The sequence below is a fragment of the Strongylocentrotus purpuratus genome, unplaced genomic scaffold, assembly GCF_000002235.5.
Source record: "Strongylocentrotus purpuratus isolate Spur 01 unplaced genomic scaffold, Spur_5.0 spur5_scaffold_6, whole genome shotgun sequence".
In the NCBI taxonomy this organism is placed as follows: Eukaryota; Metazoa; Echinodermata; class Echinoidea; order Camarodonta; family Strongylocentrotidae; genus Strongylocentrotus; species Strongylocentrotus purpuratus.
In genome coordinates, this window is record NW_022145612.1 from 42,145,032 (window position 1) to 42,169,534 (window position 24,503).

A 24,503-nucleotide genomic window follows, 5' to 3' on the forward strand; every position below is an offset into this window, starting at 1 on the left:
TGAATGAGAAATAGCTTTTGGTTATGAAGATATGATCATGAGTTGATTTTTACAAAATGGCGCCTAGATGACGTCATCAGTGAAGGTCAATGTTGAAAACGTTATTGTGCTTTGTACATATGCCTATACATATGTGTGCCAAATTTCAAGGCATTTGATTGAGCCATTTTCAAGTTTTCTTGCTAACAAAAAAGTGGTTAGAAATAAGAAAAATATTTAATAAATAAATAAATAAAGGCAATTCTAACGAAATTATAAGGTGGTCTGTACGTTATACAGCCCACCTGATAATAAATAAATAAATAATAAAGGCGATTTTAACAAAAATATAAGGTGGTCTGTATTAGATACAGCCCACCTGATAAATAAATAAAGGCAATTCTAACGAAATTATAAGGTGGTCTGTACGTTATACAGCCCACCTGATAATTGTCGTAGTAGCCTTTGTATTTTTCGGGGCACTTTTTTAGCGGAGCAAATGTCGGCGGAGCAATTGTCGGCGGAGCAAATGTCACCGGAGCAAGTGTCGCTTCCGATGAGGCGGCGCAAATGTCGGCGGAGTAATTGTCGGCGGAGCAAATGTCACCGGAGCAATTGTCGCGTTTTGCGGAGTAATTGTCGGCGGAGCAATTGTCGGCGGAGCAACTGTCGGCGGAGCAACTGTCGTTCGAGGAGCATTTGTCACCGGATCATTGTCGCGTTTTGCGGAGCAATTGTCGGCGGAGCAATTGTCGGCGGAGCAAATGTCGGCGGAGCAATTGTCGACGGAGCAAAATGTCGGCGGAGGAATTGTCGGCGGAGCACATGTCGGCGGAGCACATGTCGGCGGAGCAACTGTCGCGGGGCAATTAATTGTCGCGTTTTGCGGAGTAAATGTCGGCGGAGCAATCGTCGGCGGAGCATGTGTCATGGAACCAAAAATACGCCGTAAACGCAGCGTTATCCAGCCGGGGGAAGCCCCGGGTTGATCATCCCAATTATACTGGACGTAGACAAGAAGAGAGCGCAACTGAAGGTTTGCTTACTGAGTTCACCTTAAAAATTCGGAATATTTACCTATCATAATGAATAGATCACGATACCTGGCATCAGCTTTAAGTTTAAGATGTAACTCGAGACATTTCGCGTCATCACGGGGTAAAATGGATTTTCGAGAGAAAATGCTGTGGTCAAAATTAAAATCAACTTTTCGTGATTCGCCACCAGCACCATCGCCAGCATCATCGGCAGCAGCACCAAAACACTTCTTGAACTTGAATATCATTGGTACAACACGGTACCCCAAGCTCTATTCAACTTCATGTTCAAGTTTAAGATGTTCTCACCAGAGATTGTGTCCATATCTAGTCCCACGAAGACCACAGCAATTTCATCAGGATCAGAGGAGAACTTGTCATTCGTGGACTAGCTCATTCAGTGAAAGAGAAACGGTGTCTGGTGCAGTTACTAAACTGATGGAGAAATTTGAAAAAGAAGATATTCCAGAATCTGATGTATCTGCTGAGTATATTGTTGCTCATGTCTTGGGAGTTAGGCAGGTAACTTGTGTGTTCATAAGCTGGGAAGTTTCATTACGTTATATAAATTATCATGCATCATACATGATTGCCATTAAGCATGATGTTAGTGTTAAAAAGAAATGCCTATTAATTAATGACTAATAATGTATGTACAAAATTACAGAGTATCAACTTTTATAGGCCTTTTCGTTTCAAGTGGCAAGTGAACCCACATTAAGTGGGCTTCACCTGTCTTTTTAAACCCTCTGAGTCTGACTTTTGTTTTCACTGTGGCTTTATCTTTTTAAAAACCATCTGCTGATCAGTTACAAACTTTCAGTAAACTACTTCAGCTCCATCCATCTCGAGCTCTCAAGTCTATAGTTATGACTTATTTCCAAAATTCCTCTTTTGAGAATTGTATTTCACATAATACCTCCTTTTTCTATGTTTCCTTGTTTTTATTCTGTACTTTTCTGGATTTTATGTTGTATCATTTTTGAAGTGATAAAGACTGATGGTCAAATGAATAATTCAGGGAGGCAAGTTGGCTCAGTCGCCAGTCGGTAAAGTGTCTGCCTATCGAACCAAAGATCTTGGGTTCGAATCCCAACCTAGGTGGATTACTGAAGCCTGCGTTGTGTGTTGACATACAACGTGCCCCTCCCCTTGTTTCATAGACAAAACACTCTGTCCTTCGGATAGGACATTAAATGGAGGCCCCCGTGTACAGGAGAGTCACCACTCACCACCTTTGCATGTTAAGAACCCACTGCACTATTTGTATAAGAGTAGGGGGGAAGCCCCGGTGTAGTAGTCCACCTGCACAACCCAGTACTCCGGTGTGTTTATTCCCAGTAGGGCCCGGCCTGCATCCGTACAGATCGTAAAGAATAACCGACAGTAACAAGTACACCAACTGTGCATCTGTATTCTAATGTATGATATACGTAATTGGTTAGGATCCTTGGTTTATAATATCTTAAAGAGAAGGTTGAGTTCTGGGAAGAGGTGAAAAATAATTTGTGAGCGTTACTCATTCTTATTATGCAAGTGTGGAAGAACATCAGATAAGACATGTTCCCTGAAAAGCATGGCTCTTCAAATGCCTTCATATTCTAAATATGCATGTAACATCGTAAAAATCGGGGGGGGGGGGGGCGGCTTTTTACGCCACTTGTTCGTGTAGTCCCATATACATTTTTCTGTGTACAGTGTTTGTAACTTTACCAAGACTTGGCCAAATTTCTTATCATTTTGTTGATTCCAAAACCTTGCAATACACACAAATATTATGCTAGATGATTAACCTTTTCTGATCGGTTCCACATCGTTTCTTTCACAATGCAATCGCATGACCAGAACTCAACTTCATCTTTAATAATCCATCAACATCTTAGTGTTTTGAGGTCAGTAACGCATCATCTGTTTGTGCTTATTTTGTTATGCAGCTTTCAGAGTTTGCAAGAATAGACCAGTCAAGGATCCTGTCGACTGAGGAGAGAAGTAGAGTCATGGAATTAGCCAGTCAGAAATTGGCAAGGTGAATGAAATATATTTTGAAACATGTCTGAGCTCTAACATTTTCTTCTTCTCCTTCTTCTTCTTCTTCCATTGGAGTACATCCCTCTTACAGAGTATTGGCATATCTTTATTTGGCCTAGTTATGGCATATAGGTGGGAATGTTTCAAACTTCAAAGTCAATGAAGCTACTTACCATAAAAGAGAGGATGGAATCACATCATAACATGTATAGTAAATTTTATTGAAGCAAAATCAGTTGTTTTTATTAAATGTTTATCAAATGAAATTCACAAGGGAATGAAAAGGTTTTTATAAGAAGTCGGTCTCAAATGTAGGCCTACATTATATCTTAAGTCAGTGATCAAATTAAAAAAAGTACATGTATACCATTTCATCGTAATTGATATTATTACTTTGCTGTATACGCCTATTTGGCATTGTTTAAGATCTCATATTCTGTACTCTATTTTACTTGGGTTTAATTTCTAATCTTAATGAATTGTGTATTGATACGTTTCAGAGTACCGATGCAGTATATTCTAGGAGAGTGGGATTTCCGTGACCTCACACTGAAGATGAAGGCCCCTGTCTTTATACCTAGACCGGAGACAGAAGTAAGTTACTGTTCAACAATCAAATATGTTAAGACTTTGACTACTAGTCTAGATGTAGTATTCATAACTGTTATATAAGCTCTTTTGAGATGATACGTGCATGAAATGAATAAGGGGATGTCAGCTTTTAAAGTATTAAAAGTAAGCGTCCATGTCTGCTTGAGAAGTAAATGACTAGATTCAGTGCTTCATGTGTTTGCATTATCCATGTACTCGGTAATTGAGATTTTGGTGTCATGTGCCCTCTGGAAAAGAACAAGATAATCCAATAATTGTACATTGTGTATGTTTACAAACGATAATCTCCCCATGCAGAAGTCACTATCTACGTCTTACTAAAAGGAATCTAGGTTTAGTTTGATGTCAATAGTCTTTAAAAGATATATTTTTTTTTAAATGTTCACATTTTGATCAGTGCAGTACAATAGACAGACAGAGTTCTACTTCTTTTCTTTGTTCCTCTAATTTCAAATATATCTTATTGGATTATTAGAATATTGAATTTGCAATAAATTTGAATGATCTTCATTTAAATTTAGTATGTGTACTTGGTGCATAACTTGGTGCATAACTTGGTGCCAAATGAAGTTTGGCTTGAATGCTTAAATAAAATCAGTCATTTGACGATTTCCCACTGTTTTACCCACATTGTATTCTAGATGTTGGTAGATCTGCTAGTTAGTTATTACGAAGAGGATGATGAACTTGATATTCTTGAAGTTGGTTGCGGTTCCGGTGCCATTGGTCTCTCACTCCTCCATGAATTTCAGAAGGTAATGTCTCTGTGATGTAGTGGCGGACAACTTTCCCATTTGTTCCAAGACAGAAAATGATATGACTCCTCTTTATAAGACATGTGCCCCATGTCATCTGTTAATAAGACTGTAGAATCCAACATGATATAAATCTGCTATTACTCCTCCATTTCACCATTACCATTTGTAATCTGCAGTTCATTGCTTTATTTTCATTGCAAAAGTATGCTGTGTATGCCGATGTCTACAGGAAAAGTAGCATTTTAAAGATCATTAAAGATCAATGATTTGGTTTTCTATTCTTTTATACAAAATGTCTTTTCCATTTTTACTTTCCATCTATAGGCACACGTAACAGCATTAGATGCAAGCAGGGATGCTGTGATGCTAACACAGGAAAATGCCTCTAGGTATGGTTGATATTGAGTTTCACAAACAAATCGCCCCTTAGGTAATGCCAGCCTTTCCTCCCCCCCCCCCCCCCCCCCCCCACTCAAAGATTTTTCTTTGGTTAATTTTGTTAATCTCTTGTAGTCTGAGAGTATAATTCACTATAAACATGGAGGGAACACTATTTTACAGCACAGTACAGTTTTAGGAATGTGTATGCCTGGTCTAATGTATATATCACCTTAGACAGAAATGAACATCTGGTATGGGGAATTCCTTGATAAAGCTGACATTTGTCTACCTTCCCCATATATGCTAACCCTTGTGGCAGGCACAAAGGGGGGACTAACTAGCCGGCGAAAAAAAAATTGTCACCATTTTCGTTTATTCTATTCCTAATGGTTTGATTCATAATTTAGACATGCCATCTAGATGTAATTCTTATATAACATAAAAATAACATTAAAAATTTGATGCAGATCATCGAACAAACATAAGGACTTATTTTCAGATAATCTGTCTTTTTGAGCCATTGTGCGCGATGGGATCGACAATCACACACAAACTGCATTTGGTAACCTCCCGGCTCCCCCCACTAACCCGTATGATGCACTTCAGTCTCTGCACAGAGGCGGTGGAGCCAGATGTATCGGTTCTCAGTGGAACAATCGTCGATTTCTGTAAGATCACCTTTGCTCCAGATATACATGCAACAGTATAATGCATGCAACAAGCTTCAAACCCACGACCCTTTGGCACTCTGATCTTGCCATCACTGCTCAAGAAAACTCAGGGTTTGATGGACTGGCCTCTATAGCCACTTCCATACATACAAACCTGAAAATCGTCATCTTCTTTTGTGCGAAGGATGAACAAAACATGTACAGACTATAAGATACACCTTTTTCTTCCTCATTTTGTTACAATTTAGACTTGGTGTTAGTAATCGTCTCAGCGTTCATCATACTACCCTGACTGATGAGAGTCCTCTACGTATTCATTCCAAGTACGGTACGAGATATGATGTCATTGTCAGCAATCCACCTTACCTATTTACGCGGGATATGGATGATCTCGGCCCAGAAATCTTAAGGTCAGTGAAAAGAAAAGCATCAATGTTACGAACTGAAGCTTTTCAGAAATATCTCATGAGAAAGATTTGAGTTAAAAAAACTCACTTCTTTAATTATTCATCTTTTGGTTGGGCAAATCAAGCACTTTGTCTGTTACTGGACTGGATGACATTCTTCGAACCACATCTTGAGTTGTGTGGGGGATTTTATATTGTCTCTATCAGGGCAAGTATCTCTAAATCGTTTATTGAACACTGGGAGTCGCTCTCACTTTCATATCCCAAATCTGTTATGTAATGCCCTGCTCCCTCCTCCAATTGCCTCATAAGAAAAAGAAATTATTGTGCATTTCCCTCACCCAAAGATTCTCCGAGAGACTTGGGGTATTTCTTGCTTTTACACGGATTAATAATATTCTACCATGTCGATGTCAGCGAATTATGACCTAATGCACATGGAAACTACCTACATGTGTGTGCACCATATCCCTTTTAGTGATGCTTATCCTCCATACTTTTTCTTGTTTTTAGGAATGAAGACCCGATGGCTCTTGACGCAGGTGCTGAAGGTATGGATGTCATCAAGGCAATCGTCAAACATGCCAGGTTTCTTCTCAAACCGCGTGGGTTTATATGGCTAGAGACAGACACCAGACATCATCAGATGATACAGGAATGGCTTGTAGAGCATCCAGCATTCTCTGTTCAGTTCAACGACAGTTTCTTGGACTTTACAGACAGGTATTCTGAAATGGATTTTCAAAGACTTTCCCTATTCTGCAGCATTTAAAGTTTGAAGGCCTAAAACTTTTCTAAACAGTATAAACTAGAGAGAGGCTTTTTTTTTGCCTCATGATTTTTTTTCTTCTCATGCAGCATCATAATATATATGTACCGGTATGAACATTGGGTACATTTTGTATCACAGAAAACATCAAATTGCATTGCTTTGGGTAAAACAAAACCGAAGCACAACATATCATCCGTTCAAAGCTAGAGTGGTGTTAACTCTGTGTTAAAATACATGAGATTATGATTGAACACAGTTCTGGCTCCAAACAGACCATATCACCTTATCTTTAATAACTACTCGTACAATAAACATTTTAAAATGTTCTTTTGGTTGATTACAGAACAAGATTTTGTCAGCTACAGTATGCTCCATGACGTAGAGATATCACCCAGCATGTGAGCATGGTATAGGAGAAGACGAGATGTGACCTTATGCTCCTCAAGACTTGCAGATGTTATATGGAAGATACATGTCCTCCTAGTAGTCGGAGAAAGAAACAAGTTCTCACCACCAAGTCCAAGTGAAAACAGAGAACTCACGAAAGATAAATCTTTGGAACCAGATCGACGATTATTTGCCAATGATGATCCTCCCGAAAGGACAAAGTTAGAAGGGAACCGATTTTATAGATGTCTGTAAGACCACAGGGATAAGCCAGTTCACGGTTAGCTCGTAGAGGTAGTATGTCAGAGGTCAAATGAGACAGGAAATGCGAATTCAGCACGTGGACTTTGTACATATGCATTTGGTACCACACATTTGTTTACAATCTCTCCCTGTGCGTTTCTTGATTCTTAAGGGCATCGTTTAACATTGTTAAATATGAGATGCATGGCCCTACGTGTTATCAGTGTCTTTGATATGGTGTAATATTGAAGCCCCAAGAAAATTGCGCTTCAAAATGATCATAAAGTGCCTCAAAAAAGTAAAAATCTTTGAGTGACCGGTTTCACCATACTCGCTTCGCTTAAGACTGTAGTGTTTAGGAACACGCAAAATTTGAATTCGATTTCCAATCATAAATATCTTGATAATCAGACAGGCGATCGGCTTGTAAAAGTCATGGTGTTCCTGACTGACCTAAAGGTTTATAATTATCATCGCAGCATGAGCTACTGTGGTGTAAATCTAGGATTTTGTTTCAGAATCTGAGACATAGTTACCTAATCCCTTTACTGGAACCCCTTGATTTTCTTTGTGAATTTTTCAAGTCAACTGTCATGGATGAGGAATCTAATGTTTTAATAGATGACATTCATTTGTGGACTGTTGATTTCTTTCTCCTCCTTGAGATATTGTTGATATACATACATGTATTTTGGAATGCTTTGATATTGACATTGTGCTTATTCCTCTGATTCAACTATTCTGTAATTCCTATTCTGCTACATTTATAAACAGTCACCTTCCCACAGGCAAATATATGTAAACACATCCACACACACACATAAACCTGTACACCAACATGCACCAACACTCATGTACATGTACTTCCATGCTTGCATGCAATCCAAGGAAAATATAAAAAGAGAATTTTAGAATTCAATTGAAAACATTTTATTTTTTGTTACAAGTACATATTAAATCATATACACATATCGCATCTGATACACTGTAAAGACTACTCTGACACTGTGGCAACTGCTAATTCAAACAGTTTTAGTTGTAACCAACAGTATTTATTAAAATATCTTTATCAAATAAATGCAGTGAAACCTATACAAATTTGTATGTGCAGCTGAAGTTACTTTGTTATATTAAAATGGTTCATGATGAGTATGAAAAGAAATATATAGTAATAAAGAGCTAAACCTGCAAAATTATCGTTATATATATCAGAATTTTGTTACATGCCAATTGTTACATGTATAACTAAAACGGCATGCTACATATTGAAATTTACTGTATATACATGTATCTGCTTATAAGACAAATTAAGTACATGCACATGTACAAGTAATTACTTACTTAGTTTGTTCTTAAAATCACTGAATTCATTTCTACTGTACCTGCAAATTATGTGAAATATAACTTGGTTGTTACATGTGTAATATTCTCTTGTGAACTATTGTTCAACGCAAAATTTTGACGCAGTCCAAAATAAATGGTTATTATAAATGCAATTCAGTCTGCTGCGTATTGTCATAAGTATTCTGAGATGTAAATTGCACTGAGATGGGATGCAAGTTGGCTAGAATATACAGTGTGTCCCAAAAAAAACGAAACCGAGAATTATCGATGTTTTATCATAACTTAATCACATTTATAATTAATAAATGACCCATATTTGGAAAGCTTAGATCCTCCTCTTTCATTTCATTATGATCCATATTTCATGCATGAGTGATTAAAATCAATTTGAAGAGAGGAAACCGAAAAGACGTTTGGCGGGCGGTATCTGAATTTCAAAGAGAAAATCTAACTTCTAGAAAGTTGAGTTTCTGCCCTTTCATATGACACCTCGATCAGGAAAAATGAGCAAGGAATGACAAAGTTCTGTTTGTTTAAAGTAGCCCTTACATTTTCATAATTTTAGCAAACAAATTTGTTTTCATTGGCTGCCTGCCGTAGCAAAAAGCACAATTGACAAAAGACCTAACTCTGTTTCGATGACAATCAGCCATGCATAAAATCTTTCATCTACGGCTGATTGTCAACGAAATGTAGTAAAGTCTTTTGTTAATTTCCTTTGTTGAAAATGGATCAACAATTATCTTGGTGATGAACATGGTGACGATCGTGGAAAAGGTTTTCCTCCTTTCCAACACCTCGTCTTTTTTGGCTCCAGGAAGGAATGAAGACTTTTCAACTTTTCTTTGGAGCTGATGCCAGTACCGTATATGTATATATATATTCACGGTTTTATCTGATTTTATTACTTTTTTTTTACTGATCTTAAATCTTGAGTGTTGGTGCTTTGATTTAGCTTCTTGCTCTCTGAGTTGATTCCTTAGTTTCATGATAATTGTATCAAGATTTTGTATATGTTCTTCTTTTCCACGGCATTGTGCACATTCACTTTTGTCGGTTGACTTCACATAGTCATGATCGTTAAGGCCTTGGAATGTTTTCTTCATTGGAGGTGTATCAATTTCATCCTCAGCTTGTTCTAATTTAATATCCACATCCTCTAGAGATCTGCCCGTAGATGGCAGGTCTCTTTTGTGCTTTCTTTTTGCTTTCGCTTCTTGGAGGACCTGTGAATGTGGTGGTTTTTCTTTGGGTGGTTGCCTTGGAGACTTTGATGTTGGAGACGGTATCTGGTAGCCGACGTTTTCCGTTGGAACAGGCCATGAGTCCGTAGGCTCTCTTTCTTTAAAATGTCTCGAACATATTCTGTCGTAGCTTTTTGGCTGCCAATCTCCACCATCCTTGTTTTTTCTGTTCACCATTTTCATCCAGTGTTCACGTTTTTCTGGTTGTTGTTTTTCAGATGGAAATGGAAAGAGTGTGAACGGAGGGTGGCAAATACAGCTTCCATTCTTTCGTCCATGTATGTCACACAGTTGAACGTACCATGCGTTTAACAGTCTGGTACTATTTATACAACCGATGATGGCACATACCCTTACCATGATGAATCTATTAGAGAGAAAGAGAGGAAAGAAGAAAAAAAAGGTCCAACTATTATTCCTACAATTTTGTCAATGTGTCGTGGAGGTTGCTACCCTCTCAACTAACTCTAAAGGTCTTGTCCCCCCCCCCCCCCCAATAATGGCCGTAGATCTAGATAATCACTTTGTTCATAGATCTAAACTTATTCATATCTTCCTAGTATATACATATCATACACATACACATATACATACATATATACTTGTCCCCCCCCCCCCCAATAATGGAAGTAGATCTAGTTAATCACTTTGTTCAAAGATCTAAACTTATTCATATCTTCCTAGTATATACATATAAAATATATTAATATTTTCCTTGTATCTATACCGGTATAAAACTCTTGTATGTAGACCCTCTAAAAAATTATTTACCATCATGGGCATGGCAGAGTAAGTCTCCTCTGAAATTTTCTCGCTCCATAATAATTATGTCAGTACCAGTAGTCACTCCTCAGATCACCTGCCCCCCCCCCCCCCTCATAAATGTGGATTCACTGGATGTCTTTAAAGGGGAAGCTAGTCCACCCTGATATCAAGATGGTTTTTATAGAAGCAGAAAAATGAGATAAACAGCTAGGTCAGTTAAGGTTTGACCAAAAATACAATTCAATATAAGGAAGCTGTGAATTTTTGAGGTTGCGAGCAATCAAATTACACAAATGGGCAAAGCTGTGATTTGCTCAAACTTTCATTGGCCTGTTCCGTAACTTCCTTTAGTCGCGATCGAGCTCAAGTCGGAGGTTAGAAATTGGAATTGAATAAAATCTCAGCTGTTTCCCTAACTCCAGGAAGCTCTGATGTCAGAGCTAGAGTTACTGTTTCCCTAGATCTAAAAATTTGTGTCTCTTTTGTTCAGCAGTTAGCCTCTGATTTGCATAGGGTCGGCTCCTCTAAAGAGAGGAACCGACCTTGCCCAAATCGGAGGATAACGAACGAAAGAGACAAAAAATTTGGTCTACTGTTTCCCCAACTCCAGGAAGCTCCGACTGGAGCTTCAGGTGGTGCATTGAAAAACATTCAAACAGTGGGTTGGGCGACATTATCTCAAAATATGCAAAGATAGTAATTATAATTTTGACTTACTAGGTTGCTCGACTCCTGTGGGCATCTATCTGGCAGCTTGATATTATAATTTGAAGAAGTCTTCGATGGGAAAAAGGGGGTGATTCTTCACCCTACCCCAACGATTCTTCCATGTTGTATCGTCGACTCAACATGGCGAAGAGAAAGTACGCATGCGCGGTAGTGCGTACTTTCTCTTCGTCGGTTAAATCGACCATACATTATGGAAGAATCGTCGGGGTAGGACGAAGAATCACCCCCTTTTTCCCATCGAAGACTTCTCCAAATTATAATTTCACGTTGCCAGATAGAAGCCCAGAGGATCGAGTCGAGCAACCTAGTAAGTCAAAATTGCAATTACTTCCTTTGCATATTTTGAGATAATGTCGCCCAACCCGCTGTTTGAATGTTTTTCGATGCACCACCTGAAGCTCCGACGCCTTCGGCATCGGCGTCGGAGCTTCCTGGAGTTACTGTTTCCCTAGTCTGCTAGAGGAGTAGAGCTTTGATGTTCTAAACAGCTTATATTTATACCTATTTCATAAACTACTCAGATAATATATTAGGTGAAAAGTAGAAAGTTGATGGAAAAAAGGACAAAGCAAAGAAAGATATTACGTACCACTTTACCCTCTGCTAGCTACGTGAATAAAGCGACAATAATAAGCGACAGCGATTGCAAATTTGTAAACATTACGGGGTATGTCCTATTTGACCTTTGACACATGACGTCATACAGTCTCGCTGCACTGATCTGTACGGAAACCCCCGGATAGGCGGAAACAGATCAGTGCAGCTACTACTAGATCGACCAAATATTTTTTTTAATGGAAAAGCTGTTTAATGCCAAGAACAAGAATAGAACTTTTTTTTAAATCAGGCCGCTTTTGCTAAGTTCGTTTATCGTGGTGGAATTTTGGAATTCAAGTCCTCAAAGCCACCACTTTAGCTCTCCTCATCCCCCGGCATCCCCCTCCCCTCTATGAAAACCATATTTAAAGAAGTTCATACATGTATGTACAGTCTGTCTGAGTGTTTAACTAACTTCTAGGGCTAACAAAATCTCATTATCATATTATTATTCATTTGTTTACCTCTTCATGTATATTTATAATAAAGAATACTCACCTTCTTGTTTAGTCTTTTTTTTGGGGTGGCTTTTTTCTTCCCGCGGCCCTCATAAAATTATTTGTGACTAGTTTAATATTCACAAACTTATTCACTATTGCATATGTGACCTTGGGAATATGTCGAAAATGTAGATGTTATATTCATGTTTTTTTTTAAATAATTCTTTACAACAAAAATTGTTTGCTTTTTTAAGCCTTTATTTGTCTCCACGGGGCCAAAAGCAGGGGCGGATCTATATGATTTTCCAAAAATCGCGCCGTTTTACTCTTTTTCTTCTTTTTTCTTTCTTCTTTTTTTCCTTCCGTTTTTTTTTTATTTTCACTTGGCCGCTCAAGGGGGGGGGGGGGGGGTTAAACCGCCGAACCCCCCCCCGCCCCTTAGATCCGCCCCTGAAAAGGTGTTCCAATAAAATTCAAGTTCAAGTTCAAGTTCAAGTTCAAGTTCAAGTGAGCTGCATGGCCATGGCTTAACAAGAATGGTCATTTTGTATCCAGGGATAATGCATGTGTAGTGTATACATCATGTCTGAACAATAAAAATGAGAACTGAAAAAGATATGCCGTGATTTCCAAGTTATTTGGAGGCAAAATCGAACTGGTCTTTTCCTGTACTTTATTATACAATTAGGTTGTATTCAGATTTCAGATTTTGTTAATGATAATAACGAAGCAAAGGCTATTTTGAAAGAAATAGGAAGGGGTAGAGTGAGAGAAAAGAAACAAGAGATGAGGAAAAAAGAGAGATTGATATATAGAGAGGGGGAGGGAGGGAGAGAGAGAGAGAGAGAGAGCTAGAGAGAGAGAGAGAGAGAGAGGGGGGGGGGGGGGCGGGACATAATATTGGGGTGGGGAGGGGGGATCTCTTTTTTTTAAATAATAGATATCATTAGATAATGGTATTGCAGTTTATCAATCAATATCTATAATAATTTTGCACGCCATTAATCAAAACACTATTATATTAAATAACTTTTATTTAAAATGTTGGTTAATTAATGGGGGGTCTCATCACGAAGACTTAATTATCAGCAGTAAATATGTAGGCACCCGTGCATATCATTTAACAAAAATGGTGCTCTAGTATATGAGATGAATTAATGCTAGCCGAATATTAACTCTTTTTTTTTGGGGGGGGGGGGGGGTCTTGCATGCCTGGCATTTCGCCTGGCCTAGTCTAGTCTCATGAGGGAGTTTTCAACAACACAGAAACAAATTCCCGGTTTCGATTATATTAGCCACGTATTTTGTGCTACGGTGGCAATATTTTTCCTTAGTTTCCAACGAAAAAGAAAGAGCTGAGGGTTGATTTTCTACATCATGAGAATTGTGATAAATCAAAGATGACAAACGGTAAGTATTTGAAAATGATTTGTCCATGTACATCTTATAGATATATGTGTGTGTCACTTCTCCGATATGATATCGACACTGTCAATTTACATTGCTTCAGTCCCAATCGTTCACAAAGATGTTTGTTACTTAAAGATTTTTTCAAGCTTGATAAGTCATGAAAACTCGTAAATATTTTAATGGCAATGCAATCTGAATGTTAACAATATAGATATGAATAAGGACAGTGCTTGATTTGAGCTGAACTAGTGATGAGGGCAAATTGTGAAAATGTTATGAACAGAAGGCGAGAAGCTAGAACTTAGTTAAGCGTACATCGTGCAATTTGTTCATAAAAATAATTTTTGATAAATTCGTTTTGTACACAAAAAAAATATTTAAACTTTCAAATACATTAACTTTGACTTTAGACTTTAGTTAGGAACTTAGGTCAAGTTATTACTTATTTAGGTGCATCTACACTTTTTACATTTGATTTGATTTTTGTTAATTAGACTAGATCTATTTGTTTATTTGTTAGATTATTTGTTCATTCATCATACTTCATAATATGCATCATATGTTAGTCTTTACCTTTACCTAGACTTAAGTTAGGGGCTAGGTCAGAATATGATATTGATATTGCCTAGCCTTAATTGGCAGCCGTACTCTTCGTGTGTGAAGATTGATGTAAAAGAAAACTAAAATGCGTAATCAGTTAATCATCCCTTTCTGCACCAGATGAACCTTGCAAACTCTCTTTGGGGTTTGCTAGTGGGCGAGGTTCCATGTGTTCCTGATGATAATGAGCTAACATACAATTTACATTACAAAACTGCTGACCTTTCACAAGAGTTTGCAATGTTGGTTTTGCCAGAGATGCAAATGCACGCAGTGTACACCAAAATAGCTGTTAAGTGTTGCAAATTTGATACTGAATGTACTAAGGCGCACACATGGAGTTTGCTGAATTTAGCAAACTCCCTGGGCACATACCTTTTTACCCTAATCGCTATTATTATCTCAAATTTTGTTTTATTCTCTCTATTAAGTTGTAATTCCATTAATGTTTTGTATTCTACGTATACGATATCCTACCAGTAATGGTAACATGCCATGAATTGGATTTAAAATATCATTATGATTGTTTTTGCTTCTTATGAAAGTGCCAGTGGAACAATGGAAGAGGGTTTAACATTTATACCAGATTTGAATGTGCTAAACCTTGCTCAAGGCTTCACAAATACTTCGTTAGATGCCTTCTAACTGAACAGGCTTTGTATGCTAACTTTAACAATATGCATCAATATCAATCAAGGAGTTAAAGTTTGATGAAATATTTCCTGTGAAATTTAATGATGGATGAGATGCTATTCCGTCAATTTTCTTTTTATATTTACTCTTCTTCTCCAGCATACTCTTTTGATGGTCTGGTTGTATTCGGGCTTCTTGTAGTCTGTACGTGTGCCTACATGAGAAGAGTTCCTCGTCTCAAGCAATGGTTCCTATCAGAAAAGAAAGGTTTCTTCGGAGTCTTCTACAAAGGTATGAAAATTAGTGATGGAATTGTTGGAAGTACTAAAAAATATGCAATTTTCAAAGATAAAGCAGTCTGTACTTGATACATCTTAGGTACTCAATGAGCCAGAGGCAAATCCTGATCGTGAAGGTCAAATAGTGATAAAATTAGGCCTTTATGATTCTAGGGGAATAAAGCTTAGCGAAAGGAAATGCATGTTCTTTTATGATAAATAATGTCACCCTAAAGAACAGAATCAAAAGGGGAAATTCCAGAAACTTAGTAGATGATGAATAAAATCATTAGGTGTATGCCTCCCGTTATTGCATTTCAGGGATGAATTAATGAAAAGGGGGTGAAAGGATTTATGAAAATATGAGAAATCAGAATAAGGAGGAAAGTAGTTTTGAAGTTGCGATCACTAAAGATATGGGGATCTCCTATTGGTGATGGAGTTACAGTTTGTGATATCATACAGGGCAAATTCTTAAATTTGTAAAAATCTTATACCTTTTACATTTTTGATGAGAGAACAGACACTTTTAATGGTAAATTATTATTATGTTTCTTGTATTACCAATTACAAATTTTCATCATAAGAATTACTTGTAAAATTTGAAATTTTTTGAATATCTTATTCCTTCTTATTAATTTTTTGCTGGAAATTTCCAAGTATAAATCCTTTTTACTAATTTGTCTGTTTTCATCCAGGCCAACTTTCTATGATGACTGAATTCCCTTTAACTGTCAGTATTCATAGCAGATATTTTCATAGTGAAATTGATAGAGGTTTTCTCCATGTATTTGTCTTATCATCAATTTTGTGTGGAAAATGCAGGATTTGCAAGATACTAGCATTTATTATTTTACAATGTTGTTTTATTTCAGCTTCTATCATTGGAACTCGCCTTCATCTGTTCACCGCGTTATCATGTGTGTTCATGGCTGTATACATCATGTTCCTGAAATGAAATCGTGTGGATGAACCTTCCAAACTTGACGAAATATAACTTCCCATGGAGGAATCATTTACTGGCAATGTGCAAGAAGGCTGTTGTCCAGTAATGCATGATGTGACAAATACACTGTGTGTGACACAAACCTTAAACGATCGTTTTGAGACGAGGGCGGAAAGAACGTTGTGCCTGTCAAGAGATGCAATGCCTTTTAGCAGGATTCTCTTCGGAAGAGAATGCAGAGAGGTCCAAGATTCATAAATTCCATTCCAGTCTGGGCGTTGTACAGTGACAGACAACAGGAGTTGATCTGTCTGGGAGAATTGTCAGCGGCACATGTGTGCAAAGAAGAGATGTTATGAATACCGTTTAAGGATGAATCAAACTGATGCTAGCATAGTTACTAGCCAAGTTACTAGCAGATATAATTTAGGTAATTGAAGGGAAAATCATGATAGAAACCATATAATGAACATCTCTCATGATCTTATCCCCATGTATTAATAAATCAATGAAAATAATAATTTAATTCTAACTTTTAAGCATTACAATATTGAATCAAATTGCATGTGACGCATAATTTATTGAAGGGCTAATTTCCAAATTGTTTATTATTGTTATAAAATTCTTTCAGCCTTATAGGAGCTGGTGTGTATTCCGTTTTAAGCATTTGTACTTATGCTGTAGGTGAACAAATTGAGATGTATTTATTTTTTGTACAGGTTTGATATCAGATCAGATTATGATTTATGAAACAGAATATATTATATTTTAGTTCCGCAGTGTATTTTCTTTTAATGTGTTCCAGGGTCCAGTTTCATGCAACTATTTATGAATAACAGCTGCCACAGACCTATAAGTAACCTGCTCATAGGCAATCAAAAGTCAGAATTTCAGTAGCTCTTTACTATCATTGCATCTTGTTATTAATAACAGGTTCTACTTTCAAGAACTAGGGCTGTGATATTTTTAGTTGCATACATGATTTAGTGCCTCAAATGGTATTAGCTCCATGGATAGAATTGTTGTGCATACAATATTTAAATTACGTTTTCAATTTATTGAAGTTATCTGCAATTGAAGAAAAAAAATCAGTAATTAAATTAAAAAAGAAGTAGTAAATTTAAGCTCAATCACGGTAATGGAATCCTCAAGATGGTTTTCCAGTTCCTTGTAATTTGAAGCTCGCTGTAGATTTGTTTAATGTAGGGTTAATGAGCTCTAAGGTGTAAATGATAGGTGATTGATCAAGGAAATGTTTAAATATTTATTGGACTGTCAATGACTTGTTGTTATCTGATTGTGTTCTACTCTGATGAGTACAAGATGAGAAGCTTCACTGTGTCCTCGCTTGTTTTTTATTGTTTTTGTTTGTTAGTTATGTATGCCATTATGGTCCCCCAAATTGTTGATGCCTCCATTCAATTTTCTTCATTTTAAAGAGTCTTAATAGATCAAGCTCTTATTTTTCTTCTCTCTATGTCCCTCCTCTCTTCTCTCTCTCTCCTTCTCTCTCTCTCTCTCTCTCTCTCTCTCTCTCTCTCTCTCTCTCTCTCTGTCTCGCTTTAATTTCTTTCAATTGTCTCTTCTTGATATATTGGATAGGCAAGATTGAGGGGCATTAAAAGTCATGAACTAAACTTAGTAAAACAATGTCTGTCAGTGGTTTGTGGGTAAATTTAATGTACCAGGATTGCATGTCCAATTGATTTGTTAAGACACACTCAAAATACAATTTGATTTTTAATGTTTCATTTATCCTTTTATGTACATTTTAAAATATGTGTAATTTTCCAAGACTAAAAAGTAATCTATACATGTAAGACCATTATATTACATCGAAATGAACTCGTTTTGTGCCATATGAAATGAACAGTTGGGATGAAAGTGCTTTATAGTTTTGCTAGGATTTTTTTCTCTCCAATGGATAAAAAGTAGAAGTATCTCAGTATTACCTCTTTTCTTAGAGTAAAGAAAGATGGGATTAGTGTGAATATGCATTTGTGTAGAAGGCTGATTCAGTTTTTATATTGATTTGATTTGCAATAAATATTGTTGCATGTCTATAGTCAACAATGATAATCATAATCCTTTTTTTGGTTTCATTCATAGCCAGTCACATTAAGTAGGGAATTACCTTATTAACCAGACACTTTCACCACACACAACTTTACAAACAAAAGAGATATGAGAGGGGGGATTTTGGGTGATAGAGTGAGCTTGGCAACGCGAGTGCTTCAATGACCGATACATATTCAAAACGATTTTTGTGTTCTCAGTGAGATAATTGCACTGTCTGTTTATGGAACAGTTCATAACCACTGTTTATGTAGCAAGAAATGTGAAAAATCGCAAAATGTAGCGATAGTGGATCAAATCTTTAATGGAATGACATTTTTCAGGACTCGGGGATAAGTCAGAATTCCCTTGTAAATTTCACTTCCGTTTGTTGCAAACGGAAGGTTATGTTTTTTTTTACATGGCTAGAAAAAAGAAGATGGTAACAAGGAAAACTTGTTGCTTTCGGTTTAGGTTCAACAGCATGAACTCAGTTATTTAAAAAGAGAAAGGGGGGGGGGTAGCCTTAAGAAAAGAACTTGTATCTCAACGACCAACATGGAAAGCTAGCATACGAGTGAAATAGGATTGCTAGTCTTGTGCCAGTTGTTTACGGTATTAATATGCAAAGCTCTGTCTTACTTTGGTCAAGGGTTGGGCAGGTGACTCCAAATAGAAGGTAACAGAAAGGGGATTAAAAAAATGGAGGGGGGGGGGGGTTGACTGGGTATCTCTGGGTATCTATCTATCTATTAAGGGATCTTCTCCCAGCTCAGAGGTTGATTGCAACATTTTTCTGCACATCTCTGTTCTCTGGACAAAAAAGGGGTACAGAATTAATAGAGATTCCTTTAGATCAGAATAATGATAATGAGCATCACCCCTGGTATCTGGATTTCAAGGCTGCACACAAGTGAGCACCATCTCCACTCCTTGAGGAGTACTCCTACCATTTTGCACTGTTCACATGCATGCATAAATACATGTCGGGCAATGGCAAACATAAGCAGTCACTTTAGCCCTCGGCAATCGCAACCGGTACCTATTCTTCTCTTTCTCTCAAGCTTTTATTTCACTTGGGAAGGGGGATGAGATTTGCATGCATGAGCAGTTAGAGTTTTGGCAAAACCCGGTAAAGTGAGTTTTCCTCGTTTGTTTTTTTAGTACAGAAATACATCTGGTCATTCAATAGTTGTCTTCTTCCCATTCGAGAGCTAGCAATAAGGCATGTACCAAACATAGTACAGTCAAACGTGCTTTAGTGACCACCTGTCTACAAAGACCACATTTTTTTGTTTCCCTTGAAAATGGTTTCGCATTGAAACATGTACTGAAGGAACCTGTCTACATAGACCACTTTTTGTGTTTCCCTTGAGCGGTCGCTATAGACAGGTTTGACTGTAATTCAGACCATGGTACATGCATTAGTCTACTACAGGCAATCTAATAGAAAACGAAATTACAAGAGTACTTAAACAAATCTAACTAGATAGAAAACAAGTACACAGGATGAGTAGTTTTATACTTTTTTTTATTTATTTACCTAATGTACATTTATATGACATCAAACCAATATGGTCTGCATACATCTCTGTTCTTATGACAATTATATATTTACCATATAAAATACTGGTATGAATCATAACTCTGAATATTACCTTCCATTATTATCATTACAGGCTTACTTAACTTGTCTGGAGACATTGGTTCACATTCACAAAGAAGGTTTAACTTTAATAACCCATGGTTTAAATATTAGCGCAAAATTAGCGTACCTTTCCTTGCATGTCTAATATTTGACCTCTGACTGTGTGACGCTTATTTTCGACCATGGGTTATGTAAATTAAGATTTAAACCTCCTTTGTGAATTTGGGCCAGTAAGTTTAAAAATTAAAATTCATGATTTTGTGATAAACTTTTATCTGAGATATAAACATGATTTCATAATGTGTATGATTGAGGTCATGATCAGAGATCATTATTATTTGATTGTACAATATGTATATAAAATTACGTTCTCACCGAGAAGGCCCAATAAAAAGAGTAAAAATATTCCCGTAATCCCTAGCAACGTGTTAGGGCATGCGATGTCGTGAAAAATCGTAATATAAAGATCCTTAATAATCCAAATTTTTCATCTGAAGGAGTATACTAAGAAATTAAGTAGAATTTAAAATTTGATATGGACTCCCTGTGAGAATATCCTTTTGGCAAAACATTTTTTCACAATTTTTTTGGTTAAAAAAATGGACATGAGAAACTGAATAAAATTGATGTGGACTCCTCTTGAGAATATCCTTATAACATTTTCCCAAGATTTTTGTCAAAAAATGGACAAGGAAACTGATATGAGTCATCCCAAACATATTTCACATCAAGCTTGTGACTTCTCCACACAAAGATACATGTAAAAACTTTCAAATGAGACTTGGTATGTACAATAAACCCACAGAGACTATTGCTATGATCAGACACTAATATTACAGAAATGTACAAACATTTAAATTTCAGCACCTGAGATCGCAAATATCCTCAAATCCATGTTCAGAAATTTAAGAGTATGAGTAACCCAGATAATCTATTGCTAAATAACACAGCAGATCATCAATCGCGTTTGAATTATAATGGCACTGATTGGGAAATGAGAGACGCAACAAGGAAGTTCCACATGGATGAACGTGAGGTGAACGGGGTCGGATCGTGTCAAAATTACTGACACTTGTAATTGAAGGGTAGTTATTTCAATTTCTGAACTTGAAGGCACAAATAACAAGCGGAAAATAGAACATGAAGTAAAACAGAATAAGAAAAGTTATTGGAGATCTAAAGACCTAAAAATCAACAGTCTGAATGATCATTGTTTAAAACCAGCATACATGTTTAAAATTGTCAAAATAATAATTTCTTAGCTATAGTACAGTAAAAGTATCAAATTTGATACAAATTGACAGAATGTACACTGAATTACCGGTATGTCTGGAACAAGATTACAGGTGTCTTTAAATTTACAATGATTTCCTAGTTTCTCTCCTGATATACTCTGCATAAAATCATATTCTAATAGTATAAGCATACAAAATAAGGTTACAACATGTATTCTCTATCATCGTCACTGTAACATGTAGCAGCATCACAGCTAGGGAAGTATCTAAAATATACAAACGTTCATCTTTGACCCCTAATTTCATCTTAATGGAAGCCTACATGCTAAACCTATCAATGTCCTTCAAAACAAAGCAGTCAAATTTCAATCGATTTCACACACTTTTGAAACAATGCAAAAAATGTAACTTTACGATAATGGAACATGTATAAGACGACAGTAAAATAATACGCTTGCCAAAATGTTTCATCCTGTGGATATTTTATCTTCATGCCTGACTCTCCTCTGACATTTACATCTGGGACTGAAAGAGTTACCGGTATCAAGATTACGATATGAAACAGAAATTTGCCTTACATTTGCAAAATCGATACAAGCTCAGTCCATTTGATATATTAAAGAGAAATAGCAGTTGGCTATCGGCATCTTAGTAGAAGTACATTTTCTCTTTTTCTTCCTGAACTGAAAGAAATGGTGCATGTTTGTGATATTTTTAAGAACAAGTAAGATTCAAAGTGATTCAAAAGCTTCAATTCAGAGATTAAGTCTAAAAGAGGAAGGTATATATTATTATAGTTCTCATCATTTTTACCTCTTTTTAATAACATTTATCTAAAATTCAATATATATATATATATATATATATATATATATATATGCCAATTCCAAATCATCCACTCAAAAGCTGCTAGCATCGATTTCAGCAAGTCAGTTTAAAAATATTTTGAAAGGTCACCAGTATTGGCTGGATTTCTCACTTGTACACTCTGCATGACAACTATTGTGACTAAGAAAAGTAATGGCATTCAAGTTGTTAACCCTTGCTTCATAAAAAAAGCAAATTCATATGATTCACAATTGACATTTGATAAAAATCCATTTACTTTTTTGTGCACCTTAATAATCTTCAAGTTTGCAGTCTTGTTTAAAAACATGATATAAAAAGAATAGATCTGAAACCTGAAGAAGTTAAAAATGTCTTTCTTGGATATACTTTATAAAGCTGATGGTATGGTAAGGGATATGAAGCGAGGGAATTGTAGAGTGTAGGAGGAGAAAAATACTGCAACAGAATCACTTAATTTGCCATCAAATAAAACAAAGCAGACAAACTACTCAGTTTACTGTCAAAAATATCACAAAAGATATCGACAACTATCCCAAGAAAGACTCTCAGAATAAACCCACAAAAACTCTTTAATTTTTACATGGAATATGTCACCATCCCATATCCTTGAGAATCTCGTTTTTTTTCTTCTTCATCTTCAATTTGGCAATACACTATCACTGGACATCAAACATCACGGCACGCCTTCATGATAGAGAATATATATATAAATTGTACAAATGGAATTGATGTATTTGATGTCCAAATCAACCATGATCATGAGCAGTTCTCCACTGCATATCGTGAGCATGCGCAAAATTGGATTTACCATAAGCGGCGGCATCTCAATGACGTACCAAATGGATAACCCTATGTAAGTATCAGAAAAATACTCTATAGATGCATTCTTGGCCACAGTCCAATAGAGTTATACAAGAGTACTTGTACAGAAAGACCATTATCAATACTGATACATTTCTCTCTTGATGAGTCAATTTGGATAAAAGTGTGAAAAATATCTGTCGTGTTGGGGAAATCTGTTGATTTAAGACCCGTTGCCTGACCGGACGGACCATTACGAGGTCCTCCTTGCACCCATCCTATCGTGCATATATAGCTCCTTCTTGCTGTCTGTAGAGTCTATTCAGCCTGCATCGCTAGTTCCTTCTTGCGTCTCTTTGCCAGGAGTGGGTTGGTCGACACGTTGACTTCTTTGATTTTGATCTGATCATAGTCTACTCTCATCGTTGCAAGGGCATTTGTCATCTCATCCTGTTGGAGAAAAAAAGGCAGGGAGAGAGAAATTATGAGACCTAAATATACAATATACTTATGGAGATATTCAAAAACATTCTTATCTCTAACAGACACTTTTCTAAACAATACCATTTTCATCTAAAGAAATCATACATGTAGTTGCTTCAAATCAGTCTTTAGTCATTCTTTCCTGCCATAATCATGCAGCTGCTACCACCTTAATAATAATAATAGGCATTTATATAGCGCCTTCTATCTAGACAATTCTATTCTGAGGCGCACAAATTAATTATTACCCCAGCTTTAGCATAGTTGCTATTGCAGCGCTCTAGCATTTCAAGGAATTAATTCCTGCCAGGTGATAGTAAACACCTCTATTACCGGTATTTGCCACTCTATAGTAAGATACAGCTAGTAGGTGCTTGCTAAAGCTGCTAGGGCTTAAAACTGGGGGTAATGTTGTCCAAAGCTGTGTGGAAGCAGATAGGGACATGATATCTTGATGTGAAAGGCACTAAACCTGAACAGAGAATCATTACAGGGTTCCCATAGAAATTTTTTGAACCAAATTCCATGACTTTCCATGATCAATTTCATGTATGGGTTGCGGCATCTATTAAACAAACAAAGACCATACCCCACTGTCAATTCAAACAGAAAGGATGTCGCAACCACACACGGCCCCGCTCATGCGTCCATGACTTTCCGGACGAATCTATTGTTCCATGAACGTAGGAACCCTTCATTAGTACTTGACTATTCTTCTGCAAGGTACAGTCAAACCTCCTTCAGTGATCACCTGTCTACAAAGACCACATTTTTTGTTTCCCCTTGAAATGGTTTCTCATTGAAACATGTACTAAAGGAACCTGTCAACAAAGACCACTTTTTGTGTTTCCTTTGGGTGGTCGCTATAGACAGGTTTGACTGTACTTGACCATTCTTCTGCAAGGGTCAATGAAAAAGACAATATAGTTGGTGACCTACCTGGATGTCTGCCCATTGATTGACACCTTCTTCCTTCATCACACTGCTGGTATGGAGAGGAGTAGCCGGTACAGCGCTACATTGCTGAAAGATAGAAACAAGATATAATACAATCACTGGTATGTTCACGCAAATTAAATGCCATGTAATAATAACAACATTCATAATTTAATAATAATAATACATCTACCATATAGAGTGCAGAAACTATCCAACAGTGAGTATATATTCT

At 36.8% G+C, this 24,503-nt stretch overlaps 4 protein-coding genes across 6 annotated transcripts in view; 2 read left to right on the forward strand and 2 right to left on the reverse strand.

The window, feature by feature from the left end:
- The first annotated feature begins 865 nt into the window (after nt 1-865).
- LOC587048 (MTRF1L release factor glutamine methyltransferase) lies at nt 866-7,519 on the forward strand. Its single transcript, XM_030972788.1, has 8 exons — nt 866-1,538; nt 2,951-3,042; nt 3,545-3,638; nt 4,298-4,411; nt 4,739-4,803; nt 5,715-5,876; nt 6,387-6,596; nt 6,989-7,519. Exons 1-8 carry the CDS (start codon nt 1,065-1,067, stop codon nt 7,020-7,022), a joined length of 1,245 nt encoding a protein of 414 aa, XP_030828648.1. The 5' UTR covers nt 866-1,064; the 3' UTR covers nt 7,023-7,519.
- Nucleotides 7,520-9,133: 1,614 nt separating this feature from the next.
- On the reverse strand, nt 9,134-12,371 carry LOC115919313. 2 transcript variants are annotated; one of them, XM_030972789.1, is made up of 2 exons: nt 11,947-12,371; nt 9,134-10,230 (listed from the first exon to the last, which is right to left on the reverse strand). In XM_030972789.1, exon 2 carries the CDS (start codon nt 10,221-10,223, stop codon nt 9,285-9,287), a length of 939 nt encoding a protein of 312 aa, XP_030828649.1. In that variant the 5' UTR covers nt 10,224-10,230; nt 11,947-12,371; the 3' UTR covers nt 9,134-9,284. The 2 variants fall into 2 exon arrangements, with proteins under 2 accessions (XP_030828649.1, XP_030828650.1); XM_030972790.1 differs by lacking the exon at nt 11,947-12,371 and adding an exon at nt 11,346-11,514.
- A 1,277-nt stretch (nt 12,372-13,648) lies between these two features.
- On the forward strand, nt 13,649-18,346 carry LOC753641 (protein kish-B). The gene is made up of 3 exons (XM_001182923.4): nt 13,649-13,804; nt 15,197-15,328; nt 16,191-18,346. Exons 1-3 carry the CDS (start codon nt 13,795-13,797, stop codon nt 16,271-16,273), a joined length of 225 nt encoding a protein of 74 aa, XP_001182923.1. The 5' UTR covers nt 13,649-13,794; the 3' UTR covers nt 16,274-18,346.
- Nucleotides 18,347-22,472: 4,126 nt separating this feature from the next.
- LOC582861 (MAP kinase-activated protein kinase 2) overlaps nt 22,473-24,503 on the reverse strand; it is a 32,340-nt gene continuing 30,309 nt past the window's right edge. The window contains exons 7-8 of one of the 2 annotated variants that reach the window (XM_031000314.1): nt 24,272-24,355; nt 22,473-23,299 (exon numbers count right to left, since the gene is read on the reverse strand). In XM_031000314.1, coding sequence (XP_030856174.1) covers nt 23,168-23,299; nt 24,272-24,355 — 216 coding nt within the window. In that variant the 3' untranslated portion in view covers nt 22,473-23,167. The remainder of the gene's footprint in view (nt 23,300-24,271; nt 24,356-24,503) is intronic. The other variant, XM_031000315.1, reaches the window with a different exon arrangement.

What these genes read in the sequence shown, in the direction of transcription:
- LOC587048 (XM_030972788.1), top strand. Translation starts at nt 1,065, where the DNA reads ATGAATAGATCACGATACCTGGCATCAGCTTTAAGTTTAAGATGTAAC. An exon ending in ATGTCTTGGGAGTTAGGCAG is followed by an intron (nt 1,539 to 2,950) that starts GTAACTTGTGTG and finishes TTTGTTATGCAG; the next exon opens with CTTTCAGAGTTTGCAAGAAT. An exon ending in TACCTAGACCGGAGACAGAA is followed by an intron (nt 3,639 to 4,297) that starts GTAAGTTACTGT and finishes ATTGTATTCTAG; the next exon opens with ATGTTGGTAGATCTGCTAGT.
- LOC115919313 (XM_030972789.1), bottom strand. Translation starts at nt 10,223, where the DNA reads ATGGTAAGGGTATGTGCCATCATCGGTTGTATAAATAGTACCAGACTG.
- LOC753641 (XM_001182923.4), top strand. An exon ending in CTTCGGAGTCTTCTACAAAG is followed by an intron (nt 15,329 to 16,190) that starts GTATGAAAATTA and finishes GTTTTATTTCAG; the next exon opens with CTTCTATCATTGGAACTCGC.